Source organism: Emys orbicularis, chromosome 4, assembly GCF_028017835.1.
Source record: "Emys orbicularis isolate rEmyOrb1 chromosome 4, rEmyOrb1.hap1, whole genome shotgun sequence".
NCBI classification, from domain to species: Eukaryota; Metazoa; Chordata; order Testudines; family Emydidae; genus Emys; species Emys orbicularis.
The window spans coordinates 101,797,460-101,823,959 of record NC_088686.1 but is presented as its reverse complement, the minus strand read 5'-3'; the positions used below and the strand labels follow the sequence as shown (position 1 = coordinate 101,823,959).

Sequence of the window (26,500 nt, the reverse complement as noted above, 5' to 3'; positions counted from 1 at the left end):
GATAGAGGCTGATGGCTCTCCTGCCCTTTATGCCCTTGTATGGGAACATGAGGCGGCACAGGGTATATGCATTGTCCCGAAGGACACTGTTATTCAAAGAAATTCCAGCTCTGCATGCATAAGGCACATGTGAACCAACAGCGGGATCCACACTGATTACAGTGTCTTGAAAAACCACAGTTACTGGAGGGGAAGTAACCATTCTTTTCTTGCACCAGATGTCCTGTCTTGAAATGTTTTCTGTGTGAGGTTTTCTTTCACAGTAAGACTGGGCTAAAATATGACATATAAGAAATACATGAGAAATCATTAATCAGGCACTTTAGAATCCTAAATTTAATCTAAATCCAGTTACTTATTTTTGTAGTGGTTTATAACTTTACCTATATACATTTCTATATTTGTTCCAGGTGAAAGACCATTCAAATGTCCCTTTGAAGGCTGTGGAAGGTCGTTCACAACATCCAATATTAGAAAAGTTCACATCAGGACGCATACTGGTGAAAGACCCTATTACTGTACAGAACCAGGATGTGGGAGAGCATTTGCCAGTGCAACCAATTACAAGAACCATGTGAGAATACATACAGGTACGTGAGTGACATTTTGTTTGAAGAGCAATTTGCTTTTTTAGCTGCTGTGATTTTCTCCTTGGTGGACCGATTATTGCTGCACATCAGAACTGGGATAGAAAGTTTCTTATAGTGATGTGTCATGGTTTTTGTTATTTTATTTAACCCTTTTCTCCCCTTTGACCAGCCACAAATGGTCACTGTAGGGTCTATCCTGGAGCCATTATTCCATCAATGGGGGACCCCTGTGATAGACTGGTTTGCCCCAGAAGACCACACCAAATGACCAAACTTCTGCTTAAGAGGAGGTGTGATTTTTCTCATCCTGCTCTCAACACAGTTGTATCTAGGGCCTAATCCAAAGCCATTTGAAGACAGACAGATTCTATTGCCATAGAATCATAGAATATCAAGGTTGGAAGAGACCTCAGGAAGCCATCTAGTCCAACCCCCTGCTCAAAGCAGGACCAATCCCCAACTAAATCATCCCAGCCAGGGCTTCCAAAGGGCTTTGGATCAAACCCTTAGTCCCTGAGCTTCGCCTTTATTGTTAAGTACTGTAAAGCACAAACCTCAGTCTGTTGTTGGCTGTTCCTGGAGTTTTTCTCTCTTGGACCACTCTCTCCCTGCCCTTATTTCCCCCTCCCTTGCGGAAAGAATCAACATCTTCTGCTGCTCTTCGAGAGATGTCCATGTGGGTGCTCCACTCCAGGTGTTGGTGCATCCCTGCGCCTTCACTCAGAGATTTTTACAGCAGTACTCGCATGGGCCATGCATGCGAGGTGCTTGCCTCACATAAGAAACATAAGAGAGGCCGTACCGGGTCAGACCAAAGGTCCATCTAGCCCAGTATCCTGACTACCAACAGTGGCCAATGCCAGGTGCCCCAGAGGGAGTGAACCTAACAGGCAATGATCAAGTGATCTCTCTCCTGCCATCCATCTCCACCCTCTGACAGACAGAGGCTAGGGACACCATTCCTTACCTGTCCTGGCTAATAGCCATTAATGGACTTAACCACCATGAATTTATCCAGTTCTCTTTTAAACTCTGTTATAGTACTAGCCTTCACAACCTCCTCAGGTAAGGAGTTCCACAAGTTGACTGTACGCTGCGTGAAGAAGAACTTCCTTTTATTTGTTTTAAACCTGCTGCCTATTAATTTCATTTGATGACCCCTAGTTCTTGTATTATGGGAATAAGTAAATAACTTTTCCTTATCCACTTTCTCCACATCACTCATGATTTTATATACCTCTATCATATCCCCCATTAGTCTCCTCTTTTCCAAGCTGAAGAGTCCTAGCCTCTTTAATCTCTCCTCATATGGGACCCGTTCCAAACTCTTAATCATTTTAGTTGCCCTTTTCTGAACCTTTTCTAGTGCCAGTATATCTTTTTTGAGATGAGGAGACCACATCTGTACGCAGTATTCGAGATAAGGGCGTACCATGGATTGATATAAGGGCAATAATATATTCTCAGTCTTATTCTCTATCCCCTTTTTAATGATTCCTAACATCCTGTTTGCTTTTTTGACCGCCTCTGCACACTGCGTGGACATTTTCAGAGAACTATCCACGATGACTCCAAGATCTTTTTCCTGACTTGTTGTAGCTAAATTAGCCCCCATCATATTGTATGTATAGTTAGGGTTATTTTTTCCAATGTGCATTACTTTACATTTATCCACATTAAATTTCATTTGCCATTTTGTTGCCCAATCACTTAGTTTTGTGAGATCTTTTTGAAGTTCTTCACAGTCTGCTTTGGTCTTAACTATCTTGAGCAGTTTAGTATCATCTGCAAACTTTGCCACCTCACTGTTTGCCCCTTTCTCACGCACCAACTGTGCCTCAATAGTGCGCACGCGGCCGGGCTCCTCAGTTCCTTCTCTACCGTCCGCGGCCTGAGACTGAGCTCAGCAGTCTCACTCAATTATTTTTCACTTAAGATAGTTGTTTATGCAGTTCACCTAGTTTTTTTAGTCAGACAAGTTTCATTTCTCCCTTCATCTCCAAAAAAAAAAAAAAAATTCCTTCCTAGTTTTTGCTGTCAGTTAGACAGTTTATACCAGAGGTGGGCAAACTACGGCCCGTGGGCCGGATCCAGCTTGCTACGCTGGTGCTGGCCCTGCCAGGAATGGGGAACAGCAGCCAATGGGAGCTTCGGGGGAGGTTCCTGGAGGTGCGGCAAGGGCAGCGCACGCGGAGCCCTCTGCCCCCTCTCCCCCAGGGGCCGCAGCGCTTCCTGGAGCGGCACGGGGCTGGGGACAGGGCAGGCATGCAGGGAGCCTGCCCTGGCCCCGGTGCGTGCCACTGCCACCCCGGCGCTGCTTTAGGTAAGCTGCGCTGGGCCGGAGCCAGAACCCCTCCTGCACCCCGCCCCCCAACTCCCTGCCCTAAGCCCCCTGCCTGCACCTCGCACCCCTCCTGCACCCCAACCCCCTGCCCTGAGCTTCTTGCTGCACCCCTGTGCACCAACCCCCTGCCCTGAGCCCCCGCCGCACCCTGCACCCCAACCCCCTGAGCCCCCTCCTGCAGTCCGCACCCCTCCTGCACCCCTGCCCCTCCTCTGCCCCAATCCCTTGCCCTGAGCCCCTTCCTGCACACCGCACCCCCTCCCACACCCTGCACTCCCTCCCGCACCCCAACCCCCTGCCCCGGCCCTACATACAATTTCCCCACCCAGATGTGGCCCTCGGCCCAAAAAGTTTGCCCACCCCTGGTTTATACTATACCTGGCTCACCATGTTTTAAGAGATGCACTACGTGCAGAGAGGCCATCCCTATCTCTGATGGTCATTCTCAGTGTGTTCTCTGTTTGGGGGAGACCCACGTCTCCCAAAAATGTGCCCACTTAAGTAAACTGAAGACTAGTGCACGAAAGGATAGAGCCCTGAGGCTCAAGTTAATTCTAATGAAGTCCCTCAGACCTGCCTCTGACCCAGATCAGGAGTCCTACTTGAGATACAGCCCTCCTAAGTCCACTAAGGACAAGAAAACAGCAAAAAAATGGCCAGCTTCATCACCTCACAGAGACCAGCGGGCATCCAAACGGTCTCCGATCAGGTCTGTTTCGTCAGTGCTGACTGCTCCACGGCTCAGCGCATACGATGCTCTGGGGACCTCCAGCACCGTCTGTACCCCAGCTGCTGCCGGTACGCACCACTCCGGTGCCGAGGCTATGGGCTTAAAGTTGCCTGCCTCTTCTAATATGGCACCACACCGCGCCGCAAAGGACTCAGTGCCAACTCAGCTGAGCCTGCTTGTGCCACACACAAGTACGGTTGCTGTCCCAGCACCGACACCTCAACCACCTATTACTCCGCATACGGCGCCGCACCAATCAGCACTGGCCGACACTGCGGCACCGCTGGTGCACCCAGCGCAATATATTCCAGCTCCTTCTACCTCTGCACTACAATTTATTCATTCCCGCAATTTGCTAATTTCGCCAACTCCAGATTCCCCACTACTTGGTACCGATCTCTCACTGGAAAAGTCGGCACGGCACCGACAGCTGTCCCCTGTACCCTCCCACTTTTCTAGTGATAAGGACGATGAAGTGGAGGGAGTTTTTTCACCACACAATTCCTCTCTCCTTCACACTTCTGCTAGCATGGGACCAAGGAGACCGAGGTCCTCATATTCCAGGGACTTACCACCCTGGTATGGACACCTGTGGATGGGACCACCCATGCCCTTCCCCGGACAATGGCATTACTGGAACCCATGGGGGTCCTACAGCAGGCACCACAGTAGCCAGCACAGCCCACGCAAAGGCGACACTAGATCTCCTCCTGTTCCTGTGCACGCTTCGGCGACGGATGGACAGGAGCAACCGGCAATGGTGCACGCAGACGAGGAGGCACCTGAATCCTCTCCAAATAATACTAATTCATTCACCTCACTGGACAAGGCTATTATGCCCCTCCCCCGCCCCCCACAACAACAGATGATTTTACTCATTTTCAGGACCTCTTCAAAAGAGTGGCTAATGAGCTCAAGATCATTCTAGAGGTATCGGAGACTCAGCATGAGCTGATCAACCTCCTCTAAGATCGCCCTACCTGTTAATGGAGCCATTATGGACCTGTCAAGAATATCTGGCAAACCCCAGCCACCATACCCCCTACCTGCAAAAGAGCAGACCGGAAATACTATGTCCCCTCCAGGGACTCAGAATTCCTTTTCACGCACTCAGCACCAAATTCACTGGTAGTAGAAACAGCCAACCAATTGAACAAACAGCAGCATTTCCTGTCCACTCCCTCTGACAAGGACAGCAAAAGAATGGACCTACTCGGCAGCAAAGTTTATGCATCATATACGCTACAATTTAGAGTCGCAAACTACGCGGCCCTACTGGCCAAATATGATCACAGAAATTACGGGAAACTCATGGATTTTATTAATGACATCCCAGAGGACAAGAGACAACAATTCAAAGCAGTAGTCTCTGAAGGACAGATTATTTCCCACACGGCATTGCAGGCTGTCCTCAATGCTGCAGACACAGCTGCCAGGTCCACCGTGACGTCCGTAGTGATGCATTGGGCTTCATGGTTTACCTCTTTTTCTTTCCCACGCAAGATACAAAACACCATGGAGAATCTCCCCTTTGATGGCGAGAAATTATTTGCAGCAAAAACCAACGAGGTACTGCACACCGTGAAGGATTCCAGAGCGACGCTCAGATCCCTAGGCATCCATACACCGGCAACTAGAAGAAGATAACACAGGTATCAGCCTTACCCAACGCCCACAATACTTGGCCTACACACAACAACAACCGAGGCCATATGACCACCAGAAGCAACACTGCCAGAGACCCAGGCATCAACGACGACGCCTCATAACATCGGCACCGTCCCAACCCCCTCCACCTAATAAGCAGATTTAAAGCCTTGGTCGAGAGTATAGAAGACCTCCCACCCACTCCAGCACTTATACTTCTCATCCAATCTTTTGGTCACCATTTGCTCCCATTCTGCCACAACTGGCGAGCCATCACTACAGACAGATGGGCCCTAGAGGTCATCCGATTGTGCTATTCCATCCCCTTCCTGTCCATACCCCCCATCCACTGTCCACTCTGTCCCTCTTCAGGGACCCCTCTCACGAGGTGCAAGATCTTCTACAAATAGGAGCAGTGGAGATGGTGGCCAAGTAGTACAGGGGAAAGGATTTTTATTCCCACTCCTTTTTAACAGAAAAGAAAAGTGGGGGATGGCGACCCATTCTCAACCTCAGGCGACTCAACAAGTTTGTCAAAAAGAAAAAATTCAAAATGGTTACCCTCACAACTGTAATTCCAGCGCTGGAGCAGGGAGATTGGTTTTCAGCCCTTGACCTGCAGGATGCTTATTTTCATGTAACTATACACCCTGCCCACAGGTGTTTTCTCAGATTTGTCATGGGCTCAAATCACTAGGTTCTGCCCTTTGGCCTCTCAACAGCACCCCACGTCTTTTTTCCAAGATTCTCGTGGTGGCAACAGCACACCTATGGAAAAAAGGACTTCTAATTTTTTCTTACCTGGAAGATTGCCTGCTCAAGGCACAGACTCTTGAGGAGGCCATCCAAGTCACACAGATGACCATCGACTGCTTCCAGGGTCTTGGCCTACAAATAAACAAAAACAAATCCACATTAACTCCTATTCAGCGACTAGAGTTCATAGGCACTCACCTCGATTCCATAACCGGACTTGCATATCTCCCATCCGACAGATTCAGTACCATAAAGAATCTTGTCGCCAAGTTGCAAAACAGCCCGCAGGTAATTGTCCAGGATTGTCAGCAACTTCTCGGCCTCTTGCACTTTTGTGGTCAAGAATGCATCCCTCTACATGCGGTGCCTGCAGAGTTGGATGACCACTGTCTACAGACCGAATGTGCATGGCCTAAACATACTTCTTTCCATACCTACCAAAGTCAAGGACTCACTCACATGGTGGACTTGTCCACACAACTTCTGCTTCGGAGTCCCGTTCGTGCAGGAGTTCCCCTCCGTTATAATTACCATGGATGCTTCCCTCAAGGGCTGGGGAGCACACATGGCACACCACACCACTCATGGACTCTGGTCGCCTACAGAAGCCTCACTACACATAAATCTTTTAGAGCTCCAAGCGGTCCGCAACGCCTGCCTCCCATACAATTTCTCCCATACATCCAGAATCAACATATCAGACTCATGACCGACAACATTGCCTGCATGTTTTATATAAACAGACAAGGGGGAGCTCGATCCCACTCGCTCTGCATGGAGGCTATGAAACTTTGAAATTGGTGCCTCCAACACAGTATCCAAATTTCAGCCTCCTACATACCTGGTTCACTAAACACCACTGCGGATGAGCTCAGCAGATCTTTTCCCGTAGATCACGAATGGGAGTGTAAGAGGTCCGGACTCACCCCTGCGGCGCCTCCTGCTGGTCATCCAGGGAATTAGCTCTCCAGCCTCTGGAGCGCCCTCTGCAGGCCGGTGATCCACCTGTCCTCTCCTTCTCGGCTCCTGTGTCCCTCCCAGGACCCCGGTGCCCCTTGCTCTGGGTGCTGCCCCCTGGCAGTACCCACATGCTAGGTCTCCCCTCCCAGGGGAACCCCACCCACTATCCCCACCTTGCCTCAGCACTAGGCCACTGCCAGTCGCCATCTAGCCCCCACTCTCTGGGGCAGACTGCAGTATAGGCCACTCATCATTGGCAAGGTTGGGTTTGGACTTGCTGCCTTGGCCTAGCCCTGGGCTGCCCTCTGCAACCCCCAGTACCCCTTGGCTATCCAGGCTGGAGCTCCCCAGCTCCTCAGCCTTTCCCCAGCCCTGCTCCACTACAGGTACCCTGTCTAGCTCCCTGCAGCCAGGCCCTTCTCCCTCTGAAGGCAGAGAGAAACTGCTGAGCTGCCTGGCTCCCAGCCTCTTATATAGGGCCAGCTGGGGCCTGATTGGGGCGTGGCCCAGCTGGGGCTACTTCCCCAATCAGCCCAGTAGCTTTTCCCTTTGCCCCAGCCCTCTGCCAGGGCTGTTTTAGACCCCCCAGGCAGGAGCAGGGTAACAACCCCGCTACAGGGAGATAAACGATACAACATATTCAAAATATGGGGCTACCCGCGACTGGATCTTTTTGCAACTGTAACCAACAATAATGCCCGAAATTCTGTTCCAGAGCGGGCCTAGGAAAGCACTCAGTGGGAGACGCATTCATCATCAAATGGAACGACAATTTCCTATACGCATTCCCCCTGATACCAGTTCTTCACAGGGTATTGCAAAAAAGGTGAGCGGAGAGGGCCAGGGTCATACTAATAGCCCCTACGTGGCCCAGACAGGCATGGTACCTATTTTTAACGAATATGTCAGTTTGCCTGCCGATTCCACTTCCTCCCCCCCTTTCAAACCTATTATCACAATGCAGGGGTCAACTACACCACCCCAGTGTAACAATGCTGTGCCTCAAAGCATGGCTCCTCAATGGCTCTCTAATGAGGAACTAGACTGCTCTTAACAGGTACAAAGAGTACTATTACATAGGTGGTACATGTGGATTTTGTTCTGCTATCTCCATAAATGGACTAGGTTCATTCACTGGTGCTCCGCCAAGCAAACCGCTCCTGCTTCCGCCCCTCTTTCACTAATGCTAGACTATCTGGGCTCTCCTTTAGCTCCATAAAGGTACATCTAATGGCAATTATGGCGGTTCACAATAAGACCGGCGCCACTACTCACTTTGCCCACCCCATCACAACGCGGTTCCTCAAGGGCCTCCAGACGCTATACCTGGACATTAGACCACCCACTCAACCCTGGGACCTGCACTTGGTCCTCATATCTGTGGTGCACCATTCATTTGAGCCACTTGCAACATGCTCCCTTCTACATCTATCCATGAAAACTGCATTTTTAGTTGCCATTACATCTGCCAGATGTATAGGAGAACTTGGAGCGCTTATGGCTGAACCACTGTACACTATATTTTTTAAGGACAAAGTGACGCTCCGAACACATCCTAAATTTCTCCCAAAGGTGCATTCCTCCTTCCACCTCAATGAATCTATCACTGTACCAACCTTCTTTCCTAAACCGCATGCGAACACTTTTGAATCAGCAGTGCACGCACTCGACGTGCGCAGAGCATTGTCCTTTTATTTCAATAGGACTAAGCCATTTAGGGCTTCCCCTAAACTTTTCATTTCAATCGCAGAACGATCCAGAGGCAAATCCATCTCTACCCAGAGAATATCCAATTAGATAGCAGACTGCATCCGCCTGTGCTACCAACTAAAGAAGATAAACCTCCAACTTCTGTTAGAGCACACTCCACCAGATCTGTGTCAACGTCTTGGCATTCTTAAGTAACGTTCCCCTCACAGATATTTGCAAAGCCGCCACCTGGGCTTCAGAGCATACCTTTGCTTAACATTATGCTCTTACTCAGGGTCCCCTGATCGACCTGCAAATGGGCTGAGGTGTGCTGTCTACAGTTTTCATATCAGATCCGAAGTCCCTACTTCCTTAAGAGATACTGTTTTTCAGTCACCTGGAGTGGAGCACCCACAGGGACATCTCTCGAAGAAGAGGAGGTTACTCACCTGTGCAGTAACTGACGTTGTTCAAGATGAGTGTCCCTGGGTGCTCCACTACCCACCCTCCTCCCCTCTACTTTGGAGCGGTCTCCGTTGTAGAGAAGGAACTGAGGAGCCTGGGCTGCGCACGCTATTGAGAGACAGTCGGCGCATGAGGTAGGCACCGCCAGGGCTGGTGCAAGGAAGTTTTGCGCCCTAGGCGAAACTTCCACCTCCCCCCCCCCCCCCCCCCGCAGCCCTGGGGCAGCTCGACGCCCCCCCACGGCAGCTCCCCCTGCCCCAGGGAGCCGTGCGGCAGCTCCCCACCCCAGCTCACCTCTGCTCCGCCTCCTCCCCGAGCACGCCGCCCCCGCTCTAATTCTCCTCCCCTCCCAGGCTTGCGGCACCAAACAGCTGAGTGGCGCCGCAAGTCTGGGAGGTGGGAGAAGTGGAGCAGCAACAGCGTGCTCGGGGAGGGGGCGTAGCAGAGGTGAACTGGGGTGGGGAGCCCTGCGGCAGCCCCCCCCCTCCCCCGCCCTGAGGCACCCCCCTCCCCACGGCAGCTCCCCACCCCTCCGGCCCGGGGAGCCGTGCGGCAGCTCCCCACCCCAGCTCACCTCTGCTCTGCCTCCTCCCCGAGCACGCCGCCCCCGCTCTAATTCTCCTCTCCTCCCAGGCTTGCAGCGCCAAACAGCTGATTGGCGCCGCAAGCCTGGGAGGCGGGAGAAGTGGAGCGGCCGCTGGGAGAGGGAGTCTGAGCCGCACGTGTCAGCACGCCACCGGCAGCCCAGCCCGGGAATGCTGTAAAAAAAAATTTGGGGCACCGCTTTTTGGTGCCCCCAAATCTTGGCGCCCTAGGCAACCACCTAGTTTGCCGTATTGGTAGCACCGGCCCTGGGCACCGCGCATGTGCGGGACTGTGCGAGTACTGCTGTAAAAATCTCCGAGCAAAGGCGCAATGGCGCGCCAACACCTGGAGTGGAGCACTCATCTCGAAGAACGTCAGTTACTGCACAGGTGAGTAACCTCCTCTTCTGGACCTAACAGGATCCACCTGGTCTAACTGCTAGGCTGAATCAGCAGAAGTAACACTGCATCCATGTGCAGGGTCCTACAGCCCTGTAGCCATGATTTTTTGTATCCTCCTGTTTTTCATTGTTAGCAGGGATGAATAAATCTCCTGGAGTTGAAGATTTTGTATACCTCTTGAACTGATTTTTGGGTTTGAGTGTATGTTATATTGATTTTAAGTGAAGAATGTCACTTCTATTTAGCTTTAATCATTTTTATATATATATATATATATAAATCCCATAAAATTCCTGTAGAGCTAAAGAGACTGAGGTTTGGGACTCTAACTTACCAGACCAAATAACACATTTCATCTTTGAGGGAGGATAAGTGCAGAACTTCGTATGAAGTCAGAGGGGCAGCTAATGTAAAGAGTTAGGGCAGAATTGTGAATACTGTGCCAAAGTGAGGGCTATATTGGCATCTTGCCAGGAGCTTGGAGAGCCACGTGTTATTTTCAGATAGTGGAGCAGATTGCAGCTTCCCTCATCTTTAGTATGAATATCTGGCACATGAAAATTAGGAGATCCAGCATGCATGGTCCTTCTTGATCTGAATAGCCTCCTCAGACAGCACGGTAGGGCCAGCCTATTGTAGCAGCACATCGGTATTAAAAAGGAAAGCCATGCATTGCATTGTGGCCATTGCTGCGTTAGGAAAGGAAGGTGGAGAACGCATGACTGATCTGGGTGGTAGTAAAACGGTGTCATTAAATGTCTGTGTAAGTGGCAGGATATTTATTGTCAGGGTTTTCCTGCATATCCTGGTTATAATTTTCTTCATCCCTTTTGTCTTTCCCTGCAGGCGAGAAGCCCTATGTCTGCACGGTTCCTGGCTGTGACAAACGTTTCACAGAATATTCCAGTTTATACAAACACCATGTTGTACATACTCATTCCAAACCATACAACTGCAATCACTGTGGGAAAACATACAAGCAGATTTCCACACTTGCTATGCACAAGCGGACAGCGCACAACGACACAGAGCCAATTGAAGAAGAGCAGGAAGCTTTCTTTGAGCCGCCTCCAGGTTTGTGTTTGGTATTCCCAGTCTCTGATCTTCCTCCCATAGTAGCAAAATAAAAGATTGCATCCAGCACACACTTATGACTATCAGTATTCCACAGAGTCAGGGGAATTAAAAGACAGGTGTGATATTTTCTTCAGTAATACTTTGTACTAACTAGCACCTTTTATCTGAGAGTACTAAAGTGCTTTACAAACACTAAGTAAACCTCAAAATACCCGTGTGAGGCACAATAGGTAGATATTACTATATCCATCATCTAGATGAGTAATTAGGTGCTGAGAGAGTAATTGACTTGGTCATAAAACAAGTCAGTGGCAAAGCTGAGAATAAAACAGAGAAACAGCCTTCCTGTGCTCTAACCACTAGATCACACCGTCTATGAATATCATATTGAAGCAGGCCCGAAAATAGACAAAATGTTTATATTACATCCTAAAGGATTCTTCTAAGTATATAAAACACCATGCGTGAGAGTCTGTGCTCTGATCTTAAAGGCACAGCCCTGGAGAAGGGAGGGAAAAAAGTGGCTTCACACTATCTTTGCACCCTCCTGATTTTGAACTACTTCTGAGACCAAAGTTGCCTTTACAACAGCCTTTCTGGGCTGCCTTAGGGGTAGTGGGGCTGTTGAGAATGCCCACAGTGCTATGCTCTATGGATCTGCCCCCAGCACAGCCCATACAAGATGTCCATTTACTGTTGGCAAGCAGTTTTTCTGTATGTAGGAGCACTATGTAGAAAACGGTCTTTACGGTACTTTAGAGACTAAATCCAGTCAGAGTAAAAAGTCAGACTGATTGGAGTATGAAAAAATGCATTTTCTTATTGCAAGAAAACAAACATTTTTTACATTCTTATTTTAGCTGGTGTTGGGGTTGGATATAGGGTAGATGTAAATAAGTGATCTATCCTGACTGGAAAAGCAGTTTTACTATTTGTATATGGGAGACTGCAGTGAAACCCCTCTTAAGTAAATTGCCGCATTCTGATTGCTACTTACAAAGCAAAGATTAGAATGGAAGATTTCTATTTGCCAAGGTTAAACATTTATTAAGATAATATACTGTTATATCAGTCCTCACACAATGATGCCACTCTACTCCTCTGCGGTTCAGTGTGTTCGTTAATGAATAATTCTTTTAATGGGCTGCCGATTGTGATTACAAACCTTAGTATGTAAAGGTTAATGTTTAATTAAATGAATCACAGTATTGTTTGTCACCCTTTTTAATATTATCTTTGCTTATAAAACTATGTAAATATGCCTTAAATACCAAAATGTCTATTTTCTTTTCAATGCACAGGATTTATATGCATTATTCTCCATTTAAAAAGTATGTCCCAGACCTAGTAAAACAGTCATTTGGGGCATTTTTATTTGATTTCAATAGCAGTTTCCATTTCCTTCTCTCTCTCTCTCTCTCTCTCTCTCTCTCTCTCTCTCTCTCTCTCTTCCCCTCCCCTCTTTACAACCCAGAATTTAAAACTTTTTATCCAGAAAGTTGCTTTTTTCTTTTTAGCTTTACTCTTATTACTATTAGTATTTGCAGTATGTAACATATCCTTCTGCCTTCCTTTTATGAAATAGGTCAAGGTGAAGATGTTCTAAAAGGCTCCCAGATAACCTATGTCACAGGTGTAGATGGAGAGGATGTCGTTTCCGCACAAGTTGCTACAGTTACTCAGTCAGGGCTTGGTCAACAAGTTGCATTAATTTCCCAGGATGGGACCCAGCATGTAAGTATTCACCATGGTAAAGAATTTGCTAACAAGAGGATATTCAGAATTAAAGCTATTATTTATCTTCAGATATTCCATTATGCCTACTTACATTAGAGTTAAAATCCCTGAATAATGGATGTTTGTATGTATTAGGGCCAGGTTTCACAGCTGGATCAGAATAAAAATAAGTTTAAGAATGGGCTTCCTCTGGAATACACAGGTTAGGCCTTGTTTGTTTGTTCTGAGCAGAGTATGAATACAAAGCCTTTTTGGCCTTCACAACATCCCATAGCAACAAATTCCACAGGTTGAATGTGCGTTGTGTGAAGAAGTGCTTCCTTACATCTGTTTTAAACCTGCTGTCTATTATTTGCACCAGGTGACCGTTAGTTTCTGTGTTCTGTGAAGGGATACAAAAATCATTTCCCTATTCACTTTCTCCATACCATTCAAGATTTTATAGACCTCTATCATATCCACTCTTAGTCATCTCTTTTCCTAAGATGAATAGTCCCAGTCTTTTTAATCTCTCCTCATATGGAAGCTGTTCCATACCCCAATCATTTTTGTTGTTCCTTTTCCAATTCTAATATATCCTTTTTGAGATGGGGCAACCAGAGCTGCACACAGTATTCAAGGTTTGGGTGTCTCATGGATTTATATAGTAGTATTATGATATTTTCTCTCTTCTTATCTATCCCCTTCCTAATGGTTCCTAACACTCTGTTCTCTTTTTTGACTGCCACTGCATGTTGAGCAGATGTCTTTGGAGAACTAGCCACAGTGACCCCAAGATCTCTTTCTTGCGTGGTAACAGCTAATTTAGAACCCATCATTTCGTATGTATAGTTGGGATTACGTTTTCTAGTGTGCAATACTTTGCATTTACCAACATTCTATTTCATCTGCCATTTTGTTGCCCAATCACCCTGTTCAGTGAGATCCCTTTGCAATTCTTCTCAGTCAGCTTTGGACTTAACTACCTTGAGTAACTTTGTATCATCTGGAAATTTTGCCACCTCACTGTTCATCCCTTTTTCCAGATCATTTATGAATCTGTTGAACAGCTCAGGTCCCAGTACAGATCTTTGGGGATCCCACTATTTACCCCTCTCTCTCCATTGTGAAAACTGACCATTTATTCCTATCCTTTGTTTCCTGTCTTTTAACCAGTTACTGGGGATCTTTCCTCTTATACCATGACTGCTTACCTTGTTTAAGAGCCTTTGGTGAGAGACCTTATCAAAGGCTTTCTGAAAGTCCAAGTATACTATATTGACTAGATCACTCTTATCCACATGCTTGTTGACTCCCTCAAACAATTCTAATAGACTTGTGAGGCACAGTTTCGCTTTACAAAAGCTGTATTGACTCTTCCCCAACGTGTTGTGTTTATCTATATGTCTGATAATTCTGTTCTTTACTATAGTTTGAACCAATTTGCCTGGTACTGAAGTTAGGCTCACTGGCCTGTAATTGCCGGGATCGCCTCTGGAGCCTTTTTTTAAAAATAAATGTTATGTTAGCTACTCTCCAGTCATCTGATACGGAGGCTGATTTAAGAGAGAGGTTACATACCACGGTTAGCAGTTCTGCAATTTGATATTTGAGTTCTTTCAGAACTCTTGGGTTAATGCCATCTGGTCCTGGTGACTTATTACTGTTTGTTTGACCAGTTCCCTCTCTCAGGGTTGGAAGGCCTTAGAAGCTTTGCAGGCTCATTTTGCTCACCCCCACTGCCACACCCCATAATAAGAACTTCTTTGCATAGAGCCTGGTTTCTGAGGCTTCCTGAAATTCCTTAATAAGCTGTTATGATCTCACAGGTCCAGGTTTTACTCTCCTGTATCTGTCCAGACTTCTGACCTTCTGAATGCAGGGGCTTGCCAGCTCTAGTGCTGCTGGACAGTTCCCATCACTACTAACTAGGGCAGGCTTCAGTCACTGCCAAGAGAGGAACAAGAAGTGCACTGATACTACCTCAGCACAAAGATCTCTACAGAAAGTCTGTTTTCATTTAAGTGGTAAATAAGGAACTTAGCTGAAATAGGACCTTGCCATAAGAGGTTAATCTGTTTTATTTCTTGTTTGGGGCCTGCAACACCAACAAGACACATCTTTTTATATTTCAGCAGGGCAAACAGTTGATATATGTATTTAGATCTGAAAAGTACCTCCCAAATCTGAATCAAAGATTAAATATACAGTTCTGCCTTAACACTGCAGTAACACTATTGTAGTGTTTGAGACCATTACTGTCGTGTATTTTTTATGCCCAAAGGCAGGGCCGGCTCCAGGCACCAGCCCAGCAAGCAGGTGCTTGGGGCGGCCAAGGGGAAGGGGCGGCACATCGGGCTGGTCGGCGGCAGTTCGGTGGCGGGTCCCTCTTGGAGGGAAGCATCTGCCGCCGAATTCCCGTCGAAGAAGAAAGCGGCGCGGTGGAGCTGCCGCTGGTGCGCCACCAATCACGATTGCGATCGCGGCTTTTTTTTTCCCCCCGCCGCTTGGGGCGTCAAAAACCCTGGAGCCAGTCCTGCCCAAAGGTGAATGAGTGTGGCAGCCTTAACACAGAAATTCTTTGCACTTGTTCTTATACCTCAACTTGACTTTCGTTTTTGGATTTCTTTTCTGTTTGGTAATGCATATTAGACTGAAAACATAAAATAAATACTTATGTCTTCGAATTCTTAAGAAAAATTACAATGATGTTTTACCAGCATGTTCTAAGCCAAATGAAAATGCAGGTGTGTTTGACGCTTCTGTTAAGACAAAACAAATGTAAAATGGTATGTTGAGTTCACATCTCCAACACTTTTAGTGAAACTTTTAGTTATACTGTTCCTCATGCAAGACACTTCTATGGACAGTCTAAATGTCTGAGGTTAATTTGGACATGATCTAATTAAAACAGAACTACTAAGCAGTTCTCTGACTGAAAGAGGATACATGCTGCTGTTACCTATCCATTGCAGTTTAGTTTTATTTCTGTAAACGTGCATTATGAATTAGGAAACATCTGAAAGATTGTGGGATAATGGATTCCAACCAGTAAAAGAGCTGGGATGGTGACACTTTTTGTCCAAGAAGGCTTGGGGAAGAAAAGTGGTTTGGAGGAAATGCAGGAACAAGCAGAGCAGGAAGAGTGGTGGTGGCTTTTAGAGTCTATAGCCAGTTTAGCTTAAATGTGATGATTGGATAAAGTAAATTCTTCAATGCTACTGAGAATCGACTGCCTTCTCAAGGATAGTTCTGGCTTGTTGTTCATTGACAAAGAAATTGTGCTACCAGATAGCAGAAGCGTATTTTATAAAAACTGTTGCATTTTAAGTTTGTGTTGTTGTGTTATTTAAACTCTTATTTGGAAACATTTACAAATCTTGGATTGTTGTCTGAAAACACACTGCCATATGACCCAAAGTTAAAACTCATTTAAGACTCAATCAGCAATTAAAATAAACTTGTTTTAATTCAAAAATTACATTGTGTTTCAGGTCAACATATCTCAGGCTGACATGCAGGCCATTGGAAATACTATTACTATGGTAACACAAGATGGCACCACCATCACAGTCCCTGCCCATGATGCAGTCATTTCTTCTGCAGGAACACATTCTGTTGCAATGGTAACTGCAGAGGGCACTGAAGGACAGCAGGTAAAATGTTTTTCTGCATACCTGTGTCTTTTTTTCTAAGATATTTTTAAGTATATACACAAAGACACTTGAAGTATTATCTGCTTCACACAAACATATCTGATTAGAGCAGAGCTTTCCATACATGACTATATCATTCCCCTCATAATAACATGGTAATGCATTGTTCTCCACTGCCTTACATGAAAGGATCTCAGAGTTTTATATACATTAATTAGTTGAACCTCAAAACAACCTGTGAATAGTGATGAGAGAACCAATTTACAGATGGGTAAAATAAGGCACAGAAAGGTTGTGACATGTCCAAGTCATACTGCAAACCCGTGACAGAGCTGGGAATAGAATCCAGAACTAGTACTGGCTCTTAGTCTCCTGCAAATCCCATTAAGGGACAACATTTCCTTAAGCAGAGTAAAAAATACTTGGTTTTTGGCAAATTTTGCTGTACTTTTTTGCCTTTAATCTGCAAAACATTAGATTTTTTTTTCAGAAAGATGTATAGAAATTTAGTTATGAAATTCCCTAATCCCTGTTTTTCAGAATGTATTCAAATGTTGTAAAACGACCCCCTATTATATCTGTTTTAAAGGTGTGCTTGCAAATGAGAATATTTATTAATTATTATAGAATTATGGAGCTAATAATCACAAATTAAGCAAATATACTAAACCTATGTGCAAATAATGCAGTCTTCTCTATTTAAATTTTGAAAATATAAAAGCATTTGAGCTTTTCTGTGGTACCTTATTAGGTTGCCAAAGGAGAGATTTAAATTTAAATGTGAATTCAGTCTTGTATTTCTCAGGACTGAAAGAGGTAACATCTGATGACTAGCTCATAGCATCTCCCTTAATTCTGAGTTTTGCTCCTTGAGGATATTAATCTTTTCAGAGGTCACGACAGATAAGATTGAAGAAGAGCATGAACATGATGATGGTGGTGTTGGTTTATAAAAAAGTTGATCATATTTGTCTGTCTCTTAGATTGCTTTGCTGAATCAAGTTAGAATAGTAAATTGTCCTAGGTAGGCCCTGAAGTTAACATTCAACTGAGATTATTGAAACAGATTTTAAATTTCAGTTAGTTTTGATTTTTTCTTTTGCCTTAAAGGTTGCTATAGTGGCTCAAGACTTAGCATTCCATAGTGCCTCATCAGAAATGGGACATCAGCAACATGGGCATCACTTAGTGACTACAGAAACCAGGCCTGTTACATTGTTGGCTACATCCAATGGAACGCAAATTGCAGTGCAGGTAAGATAATCATTTTTATTTAGTGTGTGCCCTGTGTCCAATGGTCTCTGGGCACCTAATGAAATAACTAATAAACTTCTCTCCCCCATCCCCACCCCTCCCAAAAAATAAAAAAAAAATAAAGGGCAGTCTGGCCCAATACTTAAATAAATAAATAAAAAATACTAGCGTGGATGCAGAAATAACAAACATCCTTATTTCCTTCTTTCAGACATAAAAGTAGCACCCATCAAATTGTAAAATTAATTAAAAATACTGAGGCAGATTGAGCCATACCTGGAAAAGTGCCATATTTATACATTTTCATGTATATTGATAGAGAGAGTATTCCAGAGGCACAGGCCTTCAGTGAGAAGCCCTGCCATCCATCCTTCAAGATTATATTTTGGGATGGTCAGAAATGCCAAACTCCCTAATTTACATTGCCAGGACTAGATAAACGGATTGAAATGATTCCCCTGGCAAACTGATTCTATGTTATTTATGGCTTGAAATACCAATAGTGAAACCGCTAATTGAAATCCGTATCTAGATTTGTGCAGGATTGACATCTCCAGAAATCGCATCTTCTGTTTTATCCACGTAACAAGTATAGTTTGGGTAGCAGCAGAGTCAGAAGGAAATAAGGGTGTTTGTTATTTCAGCAATAGGTATCACAAATAGATGAGGTAAAAGGAAGAGAAAGTACCTGGAAATTAAGATTAATATTGGTAAAAAATATTTTAGTAATTAGTAATGCATGGAAAGGAAATACTGAATAAGCCTGTCTTGATTGTTAAGTGGTCATCTTCTGCCAGTTGCTCACCTGATGACTTTACCTACACGTAAATGCCATTTTCATTGTCAGTTTCATGTTGATCGTGCAGAATATATTTTGTGATATTTACCTGAGTGTATCAGTGGGATGCTTTGGGGGATCACCCAGACCAGTAATGGGTTGTGTCACCGCCTGCCTTTAATACTGGGTGCTTCTGTGCTGCTCAGCTTTGGCTCAGAGCCCTGACATCAGCAGCCTGCTCACAGCACAATGGCCTCAGCCTGGCTTCCACCGGCCTGGTTACTCCAACAGCCTTCCCAGTCCCGAGTCTCTCCAAAACCATCCTCCTTGTAGTGTCCAGAGCTTCACTGGTCCCTCACAGAAGTTATTTTGGTCATTGCCTCCAAAGAGACTGAACACACACACGCCAGTCTGGTAGTTTGGCTGAGGATTTTACCCTTCAGTTTAATATACAGCACTGAGATGGTTTCATAATAAACAAGAACAAGTTTATTAACAAAAAACAGATATTTAAGTGATAGTAAGTAAGAATAGAAGGCACAGAGCTGGTTACAAGTAAAACAAAACAAAACACGCTTTGTAGTGACTAAAACTTTTTAATCTCTGTTTAAGCAGGTTCCTCATCTAGAGTCAGTTCCCAGACACTTCATCCCCCTTGGTTGAAGGATCCAACTTTCTCAGATTACAAGAGCTCTGGCCCTTTGTCTCCGTCCTATGATGGATCACAAAATGGCTTTTTGCTTCTGCTTATATCTTCCCAAAGTTCATTGATCTTGTTTCAAGAGGCAGGAAGGCGTCTGGGTGGTGCAGCCACAATCCCCTGTCGTGATTGTTAAGTGGTCATCTTCTGCCAGTTGCTCACCTGATGACTTTGTTTACCTTACACGTAAATGCCTTTTTCATTGTCTTTGATCTCACCTTGGTTAATTTACATTGGAGACATTGTCAAGCTGGGCGAAACAACATTCCTTTGTCTAAGATGGGCTGGGCTCAGGCACTACCTACGAAACACATTTTAGGAACAAATTTCTAGCACACGTCTATAATTCTTTATACACTGCCAGTATGTACATCACACAATAATATTGAGGACCAGCATGTGACCAATTTGCATATGACATCATCTTACATGGTAACTTTTAGATACAGATTATGACAACAGTGAGTTGGGGGCAATGAGTGTGTCAGGCCTGATAAGAGCTATGGTATGGTGTGCCCTCTGCCAATTGGTATTTAAGAGGCTCCTTGGGTCACAATCAGTAACTCTTCAGAAGTGTTTTGACCATTCAAAACTATACATATTTGATAAAGCTAACAGAGAGATTAAAAGCTTCCAAACTAAGAAGGTGACACACCCATGAGAACTATATTCTGTTTTCTCAAATGCATACATCTTTCAGAGAGCTCTTATTACAGGTTATTTCCTTTTATTTCCATTGGAGGTCTGAGTATGAGAGTATATCATTGTCACTTTGGTTCATGAGGAAAGGAACACAATTTGCATGGTAATGAATTACAGAGCCTTTCAGTTCTAAGACATTGGTTCTAATTTTGCCTAAATTGGTATTGATTAAAATTGGGTACTATGTGAGGGAATTGAATGGTCCCTCTGAAATTAGTTATACAAATAACAAAAAGCAATAGAGTAATAAGCCCATCTTGGCACCCTCAGCAGAGCATCCAGTGATTGAATGGGCAAGGAAAACAAATGGCCCTTTCACTCACAGAAGTTATCACTCTGGGTCAGAATTGAAGTACACTGGCAAATCAGTGTAGGAAAGTCTGTTTAATTAATACTAGACTTACATTTCCAGTAATACTAGTTAGACCGAACTAGTTTAAATTTAAGGTATAACAACCCCCCCAAAAAGGTATATAAAATAGGATTTGCATGTCTAAATTCCCACATACCGGGCTGAAAATGTATCCCCATAAAATATGTCTCATATGCTGTAAATTAGTTTTGAAAAATTACTCTTAAATACTTAATGAAGAATAATAATACTATGATCTCCTAAATTTTGTTAGTTTTCCTATATCTAGAACTGGCAGGGCATATGGAAAGCAGGATTAACTGAACACTTCCGTACTTGAAAATGTATTATTCCTTTCTACACAGAAACTTGAAACAATGCCCAGTCTTACTGATTTCCTTAACTGCTTATCAAGAACATGAAAGTGCATAAGCAGCCAGCCAGTGTCTCTTAGCAACATAGTCTATCAGATATTCTAAACTGCCAGTATTTGGGATACAGTGAAAATCACTCTCAGTGCCATGTTTACTGGATGGAATAAATATTCGGAATTTGCAATAATCAAAAGTTAATTAGGATTCAGGAGTGTGTACATTTTTCAGCTCACGCCAGGTAACAAATTGACCATGTGCTGACAGAGAAAAAGAAAATTGATCACATTGTGAGGCAAAAGTGTCAGGTTTGCAGGCTTCTAATAATATTTATTTACTGGCCTTTTTATAGGCAAATCCATTTATTTCTTCTGTTGTATCATGTTCTTTCTGAACATCTTACTTTCACTAATTTCATAGCCTTTATCAGTAGTACATAATTTCTGATAGTCTTTAGATGCAGAGGAAAATCTATATTAATAAAAGTTTCAAATATATATCAAAATAGCAAAGGTAGAAAATTCTATAGTTACCACTTAAGAACAATTCCTCCACCATCCCTCTATACTAATAAATGTGTTCCATTGATTTCTAAATATTAATGAGGCCAGTAGAATGATACATGTCCAGGGTGAAATCCTAGTCCTGTTGGAGTCAACAGCAAAGCTCTCATTGACTGCAGTATGGCCAGTATTTCTCACCTGGTGACGATAAAAACCACATTTACTTGGACTAGGGAACTATCCTCTGAGATCTAGTCATCTGTCATGTAGTCTGTTTTGTCTCTTCACTTTGTCTTCACCCTCTCTGCAACTTGGTAATGGCTAATGGGCAGGTTAGTACAATTTAAAGATTACTTTTTCAGCCCTGAGTTCACTGATATAGAATACTTTGAAAACCATTTCCAACAACAAAAAATCAGAGTTTGATGGAATGGCTTCTAACAGTGATACTGAAGGTCCTGTAGCTGCTGCCACAAGAGTCTTCTTTTTTTAAACTGCTGCAGTGTTGAGCACTGTCATCACTATTTTCCAACTTTTTGATTCCATCAACTTGAATTTTGCCACTTGTATATATATAAAAAAAAAAAATATGCCATTGTTCCCAAAGTCTTGTTTATATGCTGAAAACTTAAAGAAAAGTGGTATCATACATTTTGGCTTGTGAGTATTAATAGGTCATTATTTAGCACCTGCCTTGCTTGCTGAAAACCTTATCTTAGCAGTTTCTTTTAATATCTGCCAAGTTGAAAGATTATCTCTAATGCATGTGGTGAAATTTGTTTGCAGTGCACCAAGACTCTGAAGGCCATTCAGCAAACTGAGCTTAATTCCTCGGGTGTATTTTCATTTTGATAACTGATTAGATAACTGCTAGTACATATTATTCAGAAAAATGTGACAATACTGGCTATCACAATTACTGCAGAAAGGAGGATTGACTGGTATAGTTTTTGCTTTTCCCCCTTTCTCTCATAAGAAAACAGTGATCTATCTTATGCAACGTTTTTGATCAATTTATGTTTTTCACATACCATTGTTTCAGCTTGGAGAGCAGCAGTCTTTGGAAGAAGCCATCAGAATAGCCTCCAGAATACAACAGGGTGAAACACCAGGGATTGATGATTAACTTCTAATACTGCTACAAGAACAATAGAGCAAATAATATTTTATTTTCAATCAACAAAGGTCCATGCCAGCTGCAATCCATAAAAACTTTGATGTTTTCCTGCTCATTCATACTCTGTACACATTTTATGCAAGAGCGAAGAACATTTTAAAACGCGCATAACTTTTGTGTACATGACCCGTGGAATAGACCAGCACAATCTTCTCAACCCATTGTATATCCAGGAATATGAAATTAGGATTACATAATAAATTTCCTCATTATCCTTTCGTCAGATTTCAACCAGTCTACAAAAAAGCAAAAGCTGATGTAGAAGTATTGGAATGAATTTTTAATATAATGTGCAAAATAATGAAGGCATTATTGAAGATTTCAAATGTTTAAAACATTATACCAAAATCATTTCAGGAACCCTTACAGGTAATAAAGAAAGTAAGCATTTTTAATTGTCTCCCATAAATAGAAGAATCTTGGAGTTGAGCCTACTGTAAATCTTTGCATTTTGATTTGCATTTCATACAGATTTGAAGATTCTTCTTATTTAGATTCCCCGCCCAGCTCATTCATTGTACATACAGACTGTTAATGCTGGAAGTGCTAATTATATTATCTTAAAAATGGATTATGTACAAAAGAGAAACTTTGGTTGTTCAATATTAAAGGAAGTAAATCTAATTATTCTGTTTCTTTACATATTTTACTTAATCTTAAAATGTTATCTTCAAATTATGATGCAATAAAGGATAACAAGTTTATATTATCTAGATAGGATGATACTGTGGTGTGAAGTACTGTTTTACTTTTTAATGAGACTGAAGTGCAAATTATTTATTTACTGCTTTGTATAAATTGTTCCAAAGTGAGTTTATCATGAATTTTATTCTGTGGTATACTAATTTTGACCAGCAGCTACCATAGTGTATTAAACATTTAGTATACATTTTTCATTTAAAAAAATTCTGAGACACTACAAGAGTGATTATGATGGCAGGTTAGCTAACACATTCTACCAAAAATGTAAACTCTGACCATAATAAAACATTTTTTAATTTTAAAATGTTATAATATAGACAAGCATTTACAGTCTGATTGTTCAAAGGTGCTGAGCACCTGCAGCTCCTCTTGATTTACATGGGATTTATGGATGCTCAGAACTTCAGAAAATCAGGCCAGAAATCACTAGAAATAGGTTTAATTCCTGGTATTGTAAGTACACCACTATTCATCATACATCATTCTGTAGAGGATTCATTGTAGTTGCATGTGGAAAGAGATACTAAAAGGAACCTTTAAACTTTTTTTATATACCAAAAAGTGCCTTTAATTTAGTCTGGTTAGTAGACTTGCTAAAAAAGAACCTTTGTCTTAAGATAAGAATTTATGCTTGTTTTAGATTAATATTCTCTTCAAAGAACCGGTCATATGAGGTTCTAAGAGCCCTCAACTCTCCTCTCATAGAAGGCAGTCAGCACTTGCAGGATAAAGCTGTAAAGGAATAGTCAGTCCCTAGTAAGTATTGTGACAAAAAAGTAACATAACAATCTTGTGCCTCATTATTCACTCTGGCATTTGACCTCAAAGAACCCAGGTGCAAATAGTCAAATCAGTGATTAATTAATGTTGTTCTGGGTTACTGATTCTAAACTGGTTGTATCTTTTCAGGTTGCTCATACATATGACCAAAACCACTTGTAATGAACAAGTACTGTAATATGGAGTAGGTTTGGGAATACAAGAATATTCTCATTGATTTAGCATATCCTTGAGATTAGGGCAAAATTCTCGAAAGTGCCTATTGACTTTTAATGGGATTTAGGCACCTAAATCACTGAGCTGCTTTTAAAATGTTATCCCCAGTCTTCCCTTAGTGTGCTGTGTAACTCCTATTATCACACAGAAGTAAATATTATCTGGCATGGAGGGATAAACTGCCTGCCAGCTAGGCTAGTTTCTCACAAGCATTTAAAATTTGTCCCTTTATACAAAAATTAAAATATGGCATTTGGCACAAACTCCCAGAGATTTTGTTGTTTTTAATCTTCGTTGTTAACATCTTTTTGAAGAAGTAAGAGGACTGGGACAGGAATAGCTTCAGCTCTATTTTCTGTACATTATCTACAACCCAAATTTGATTAATGCTTTCCTATTTCTACTATTCAGTCTGTTGCACAGCCTCTTAATCTATCACTATTCAGAAGGCTGTTTAAAGTATTATCCCTTAAGAAATCTCTCTTATATGTCATAGGAAGTATCTTCATAGCTTTTATGAAACTTGAAAGTTCTTAGGTGTGCTTTAGTATTGTTTGTTACCAGTTATTTAAAAAAAAAAAATCAGTTCAGTGTACAGAATAAACTGGAGATGGAAAGAGGTAGGCTACCTCTACAAGTTAGAGAGAGAAGGAGAAATGGTGTTTACATACATTTTATGTATGGGGCCTGCATGGGAATCAAGTCTGCATATGGGATGATATTCAGTTCATAGTGAAGAGATGAATGTTCTTTTAATCTCTGCTTTTACACTAAGAGCCAGAAGAATGTTTTTGGTGAACTGTCTTTACTAGGAGAAGATATCAGATGTTGTTGGAATTGGAAGATTCTTTGGTATGGGACAGATCAGATACGGAATTGGGTTGCTGGAGGGAGGGATTGGCAAGAAGAAATTCAGTAGGAGAGTCTGGGAATTGCAGCTGGAGCAGTGAGAAGGAATGGGGCATTTGGGAATGAGGGAATCAGATGGGAGGTAGGAGTGGCATTTTAAAATTGGGCAGTTAGGAGTAGGAATATCTTGCCCTGTCCCTTATGTCTTATTCCCTTTCCTTGGAGGTCCCTTCCTCCTCATAGTGAAGTGAACTCTTTAGTACAAGCCGAGGACAGGGAGACCGTTTATGAATGGCTCCCTCACAAACAAAATAACTTACTGTACAATTCACTGCCCAACAATCACCCCTATTATCCAAGTATGCCCTATGCATTATTTCCTCTCACTTTCAGATTTGAATCCCCATCCCACACAATCAGTTCTGCCCCTACAAAACCAACTCCTGCCCTAAAATATATCATTGTTCTTCAAAATCAATTTCCCCACCTCCCAACACACAATCACATTTTCTCCTCTGAGATCCCAAGATCCTTTTCATCACATGGGCTAAGCTTCCTTTCACAGCAGCCTAGCATCTCTCTCCCTTAAGAGGGTGGGAGGGATAGCTCAGTGGTTTGAGCATTGGCCTGCTAAACCCAATCCTTGAGGGGGCCATTTAGGGATCTGGGACAAAAATCTGTCTGGGTATTGGTCCTGCTTTGAGCAGGGGGTTGGACTAGATGACCTCCTGAGGTCCCTTCCAACCCTGATATTCTAGGATTTCTAAGAGCCCTGCTTCCCCAAGATGGGGAAGGTGGTTACCGTTGGTGCTCCAGTCCTGCTGGCACTGTACACATAACAAAGTGTCTCCCTGCCTTGAAGAGGAACTCCGAAGCATGCATGCATAGGCTGGGGCTTGGCTACCTTCTTTTTGCTCTTATGAGGCCAAGCTTTAGGCCTGGTTACACTCTTGTAAAAGGAGCAATAGTCCCTTCTTGCTGCCAGGGCCGGCTCTGGCTTTTTTGCCGCCCCAAGCAAAAAAAAAAAAACTTGCGGCGCGGCCGGAGCCAGGGTGTAAGGGGACTCCCTGCGCTGGTGCCCCGGCTAGCAGGGGAGAGAGCTGGGGGAGAGAGAGAAGGGGGCGGCCAGGGCTTCAGTGGGGCGCTGTCAGCGGCCCCAACCGCCGAGCTGCCTGCCGGGAGGGCTCCGCGCCGCGGTCGGCTGGGAGGGAAGGACACGGGCTGCCCTGCTGGGCTTGCTGGAGGGCGCTCCCCTCCTCTGCACGGCCGTCCCCTACAGGGCGGCCGGAGCGGAACAAAAAAAAAAAAAAAGCGGCCGTGCCGCCCTAGGATTGGGCTGAATGCTGCCTCGTACAATCTGCTGCCCCAAGCACGAGCTTGCTCGGCTGGTGCCTGGAGCCGGCCCTGCTTGCTGCATAGTTACTCTTGGCACCACTAATACTAGAGCTATTCAGGCACAGTGTGAAGGAGAAGGGGCAGAGACAAGGGGAAGAGCTGTTT

General features: G+C 43.8%; 1 protein-coding gene across 1 annotated transcript in view; it reads left to right on the top strand.

Moving 5' to 3' along the window:
• Positions 1–23,077, top strand: part of ZNF143 (zinc finger protein 143) — an 85,500-nt gene extending 62,423 nt beyond the window's left edge. The window contains exons 11-16 of the mRNA XM_065403089.1: positions 411–590; positions 11,014–11,241; positions 12,830–12,978; positions 16,455–16,616; positions 17,727–17,870; positions 22,319–23,077. Coding sequence (XP_065259161.1) covers positions 411–590; positions 11,014–11,241; positions 12,830–12,978; positions 16,455–16,616; positions 17,727–17,870; positions 22,319–22,402 — 947 coding nt within the window. The 3' untranslated portion in view covers positions 22,403–23,077. The remainder of the gene's footprint in view (positions 1–410; positions 591–11,013; positions 11,242–12,829; positions 12,979–16,454; positions 16,617–17,726; positions 17,871–22,318) is intronic.
• Positions 23,078–26,500: the final 3,423 nt, after the last annotated feature.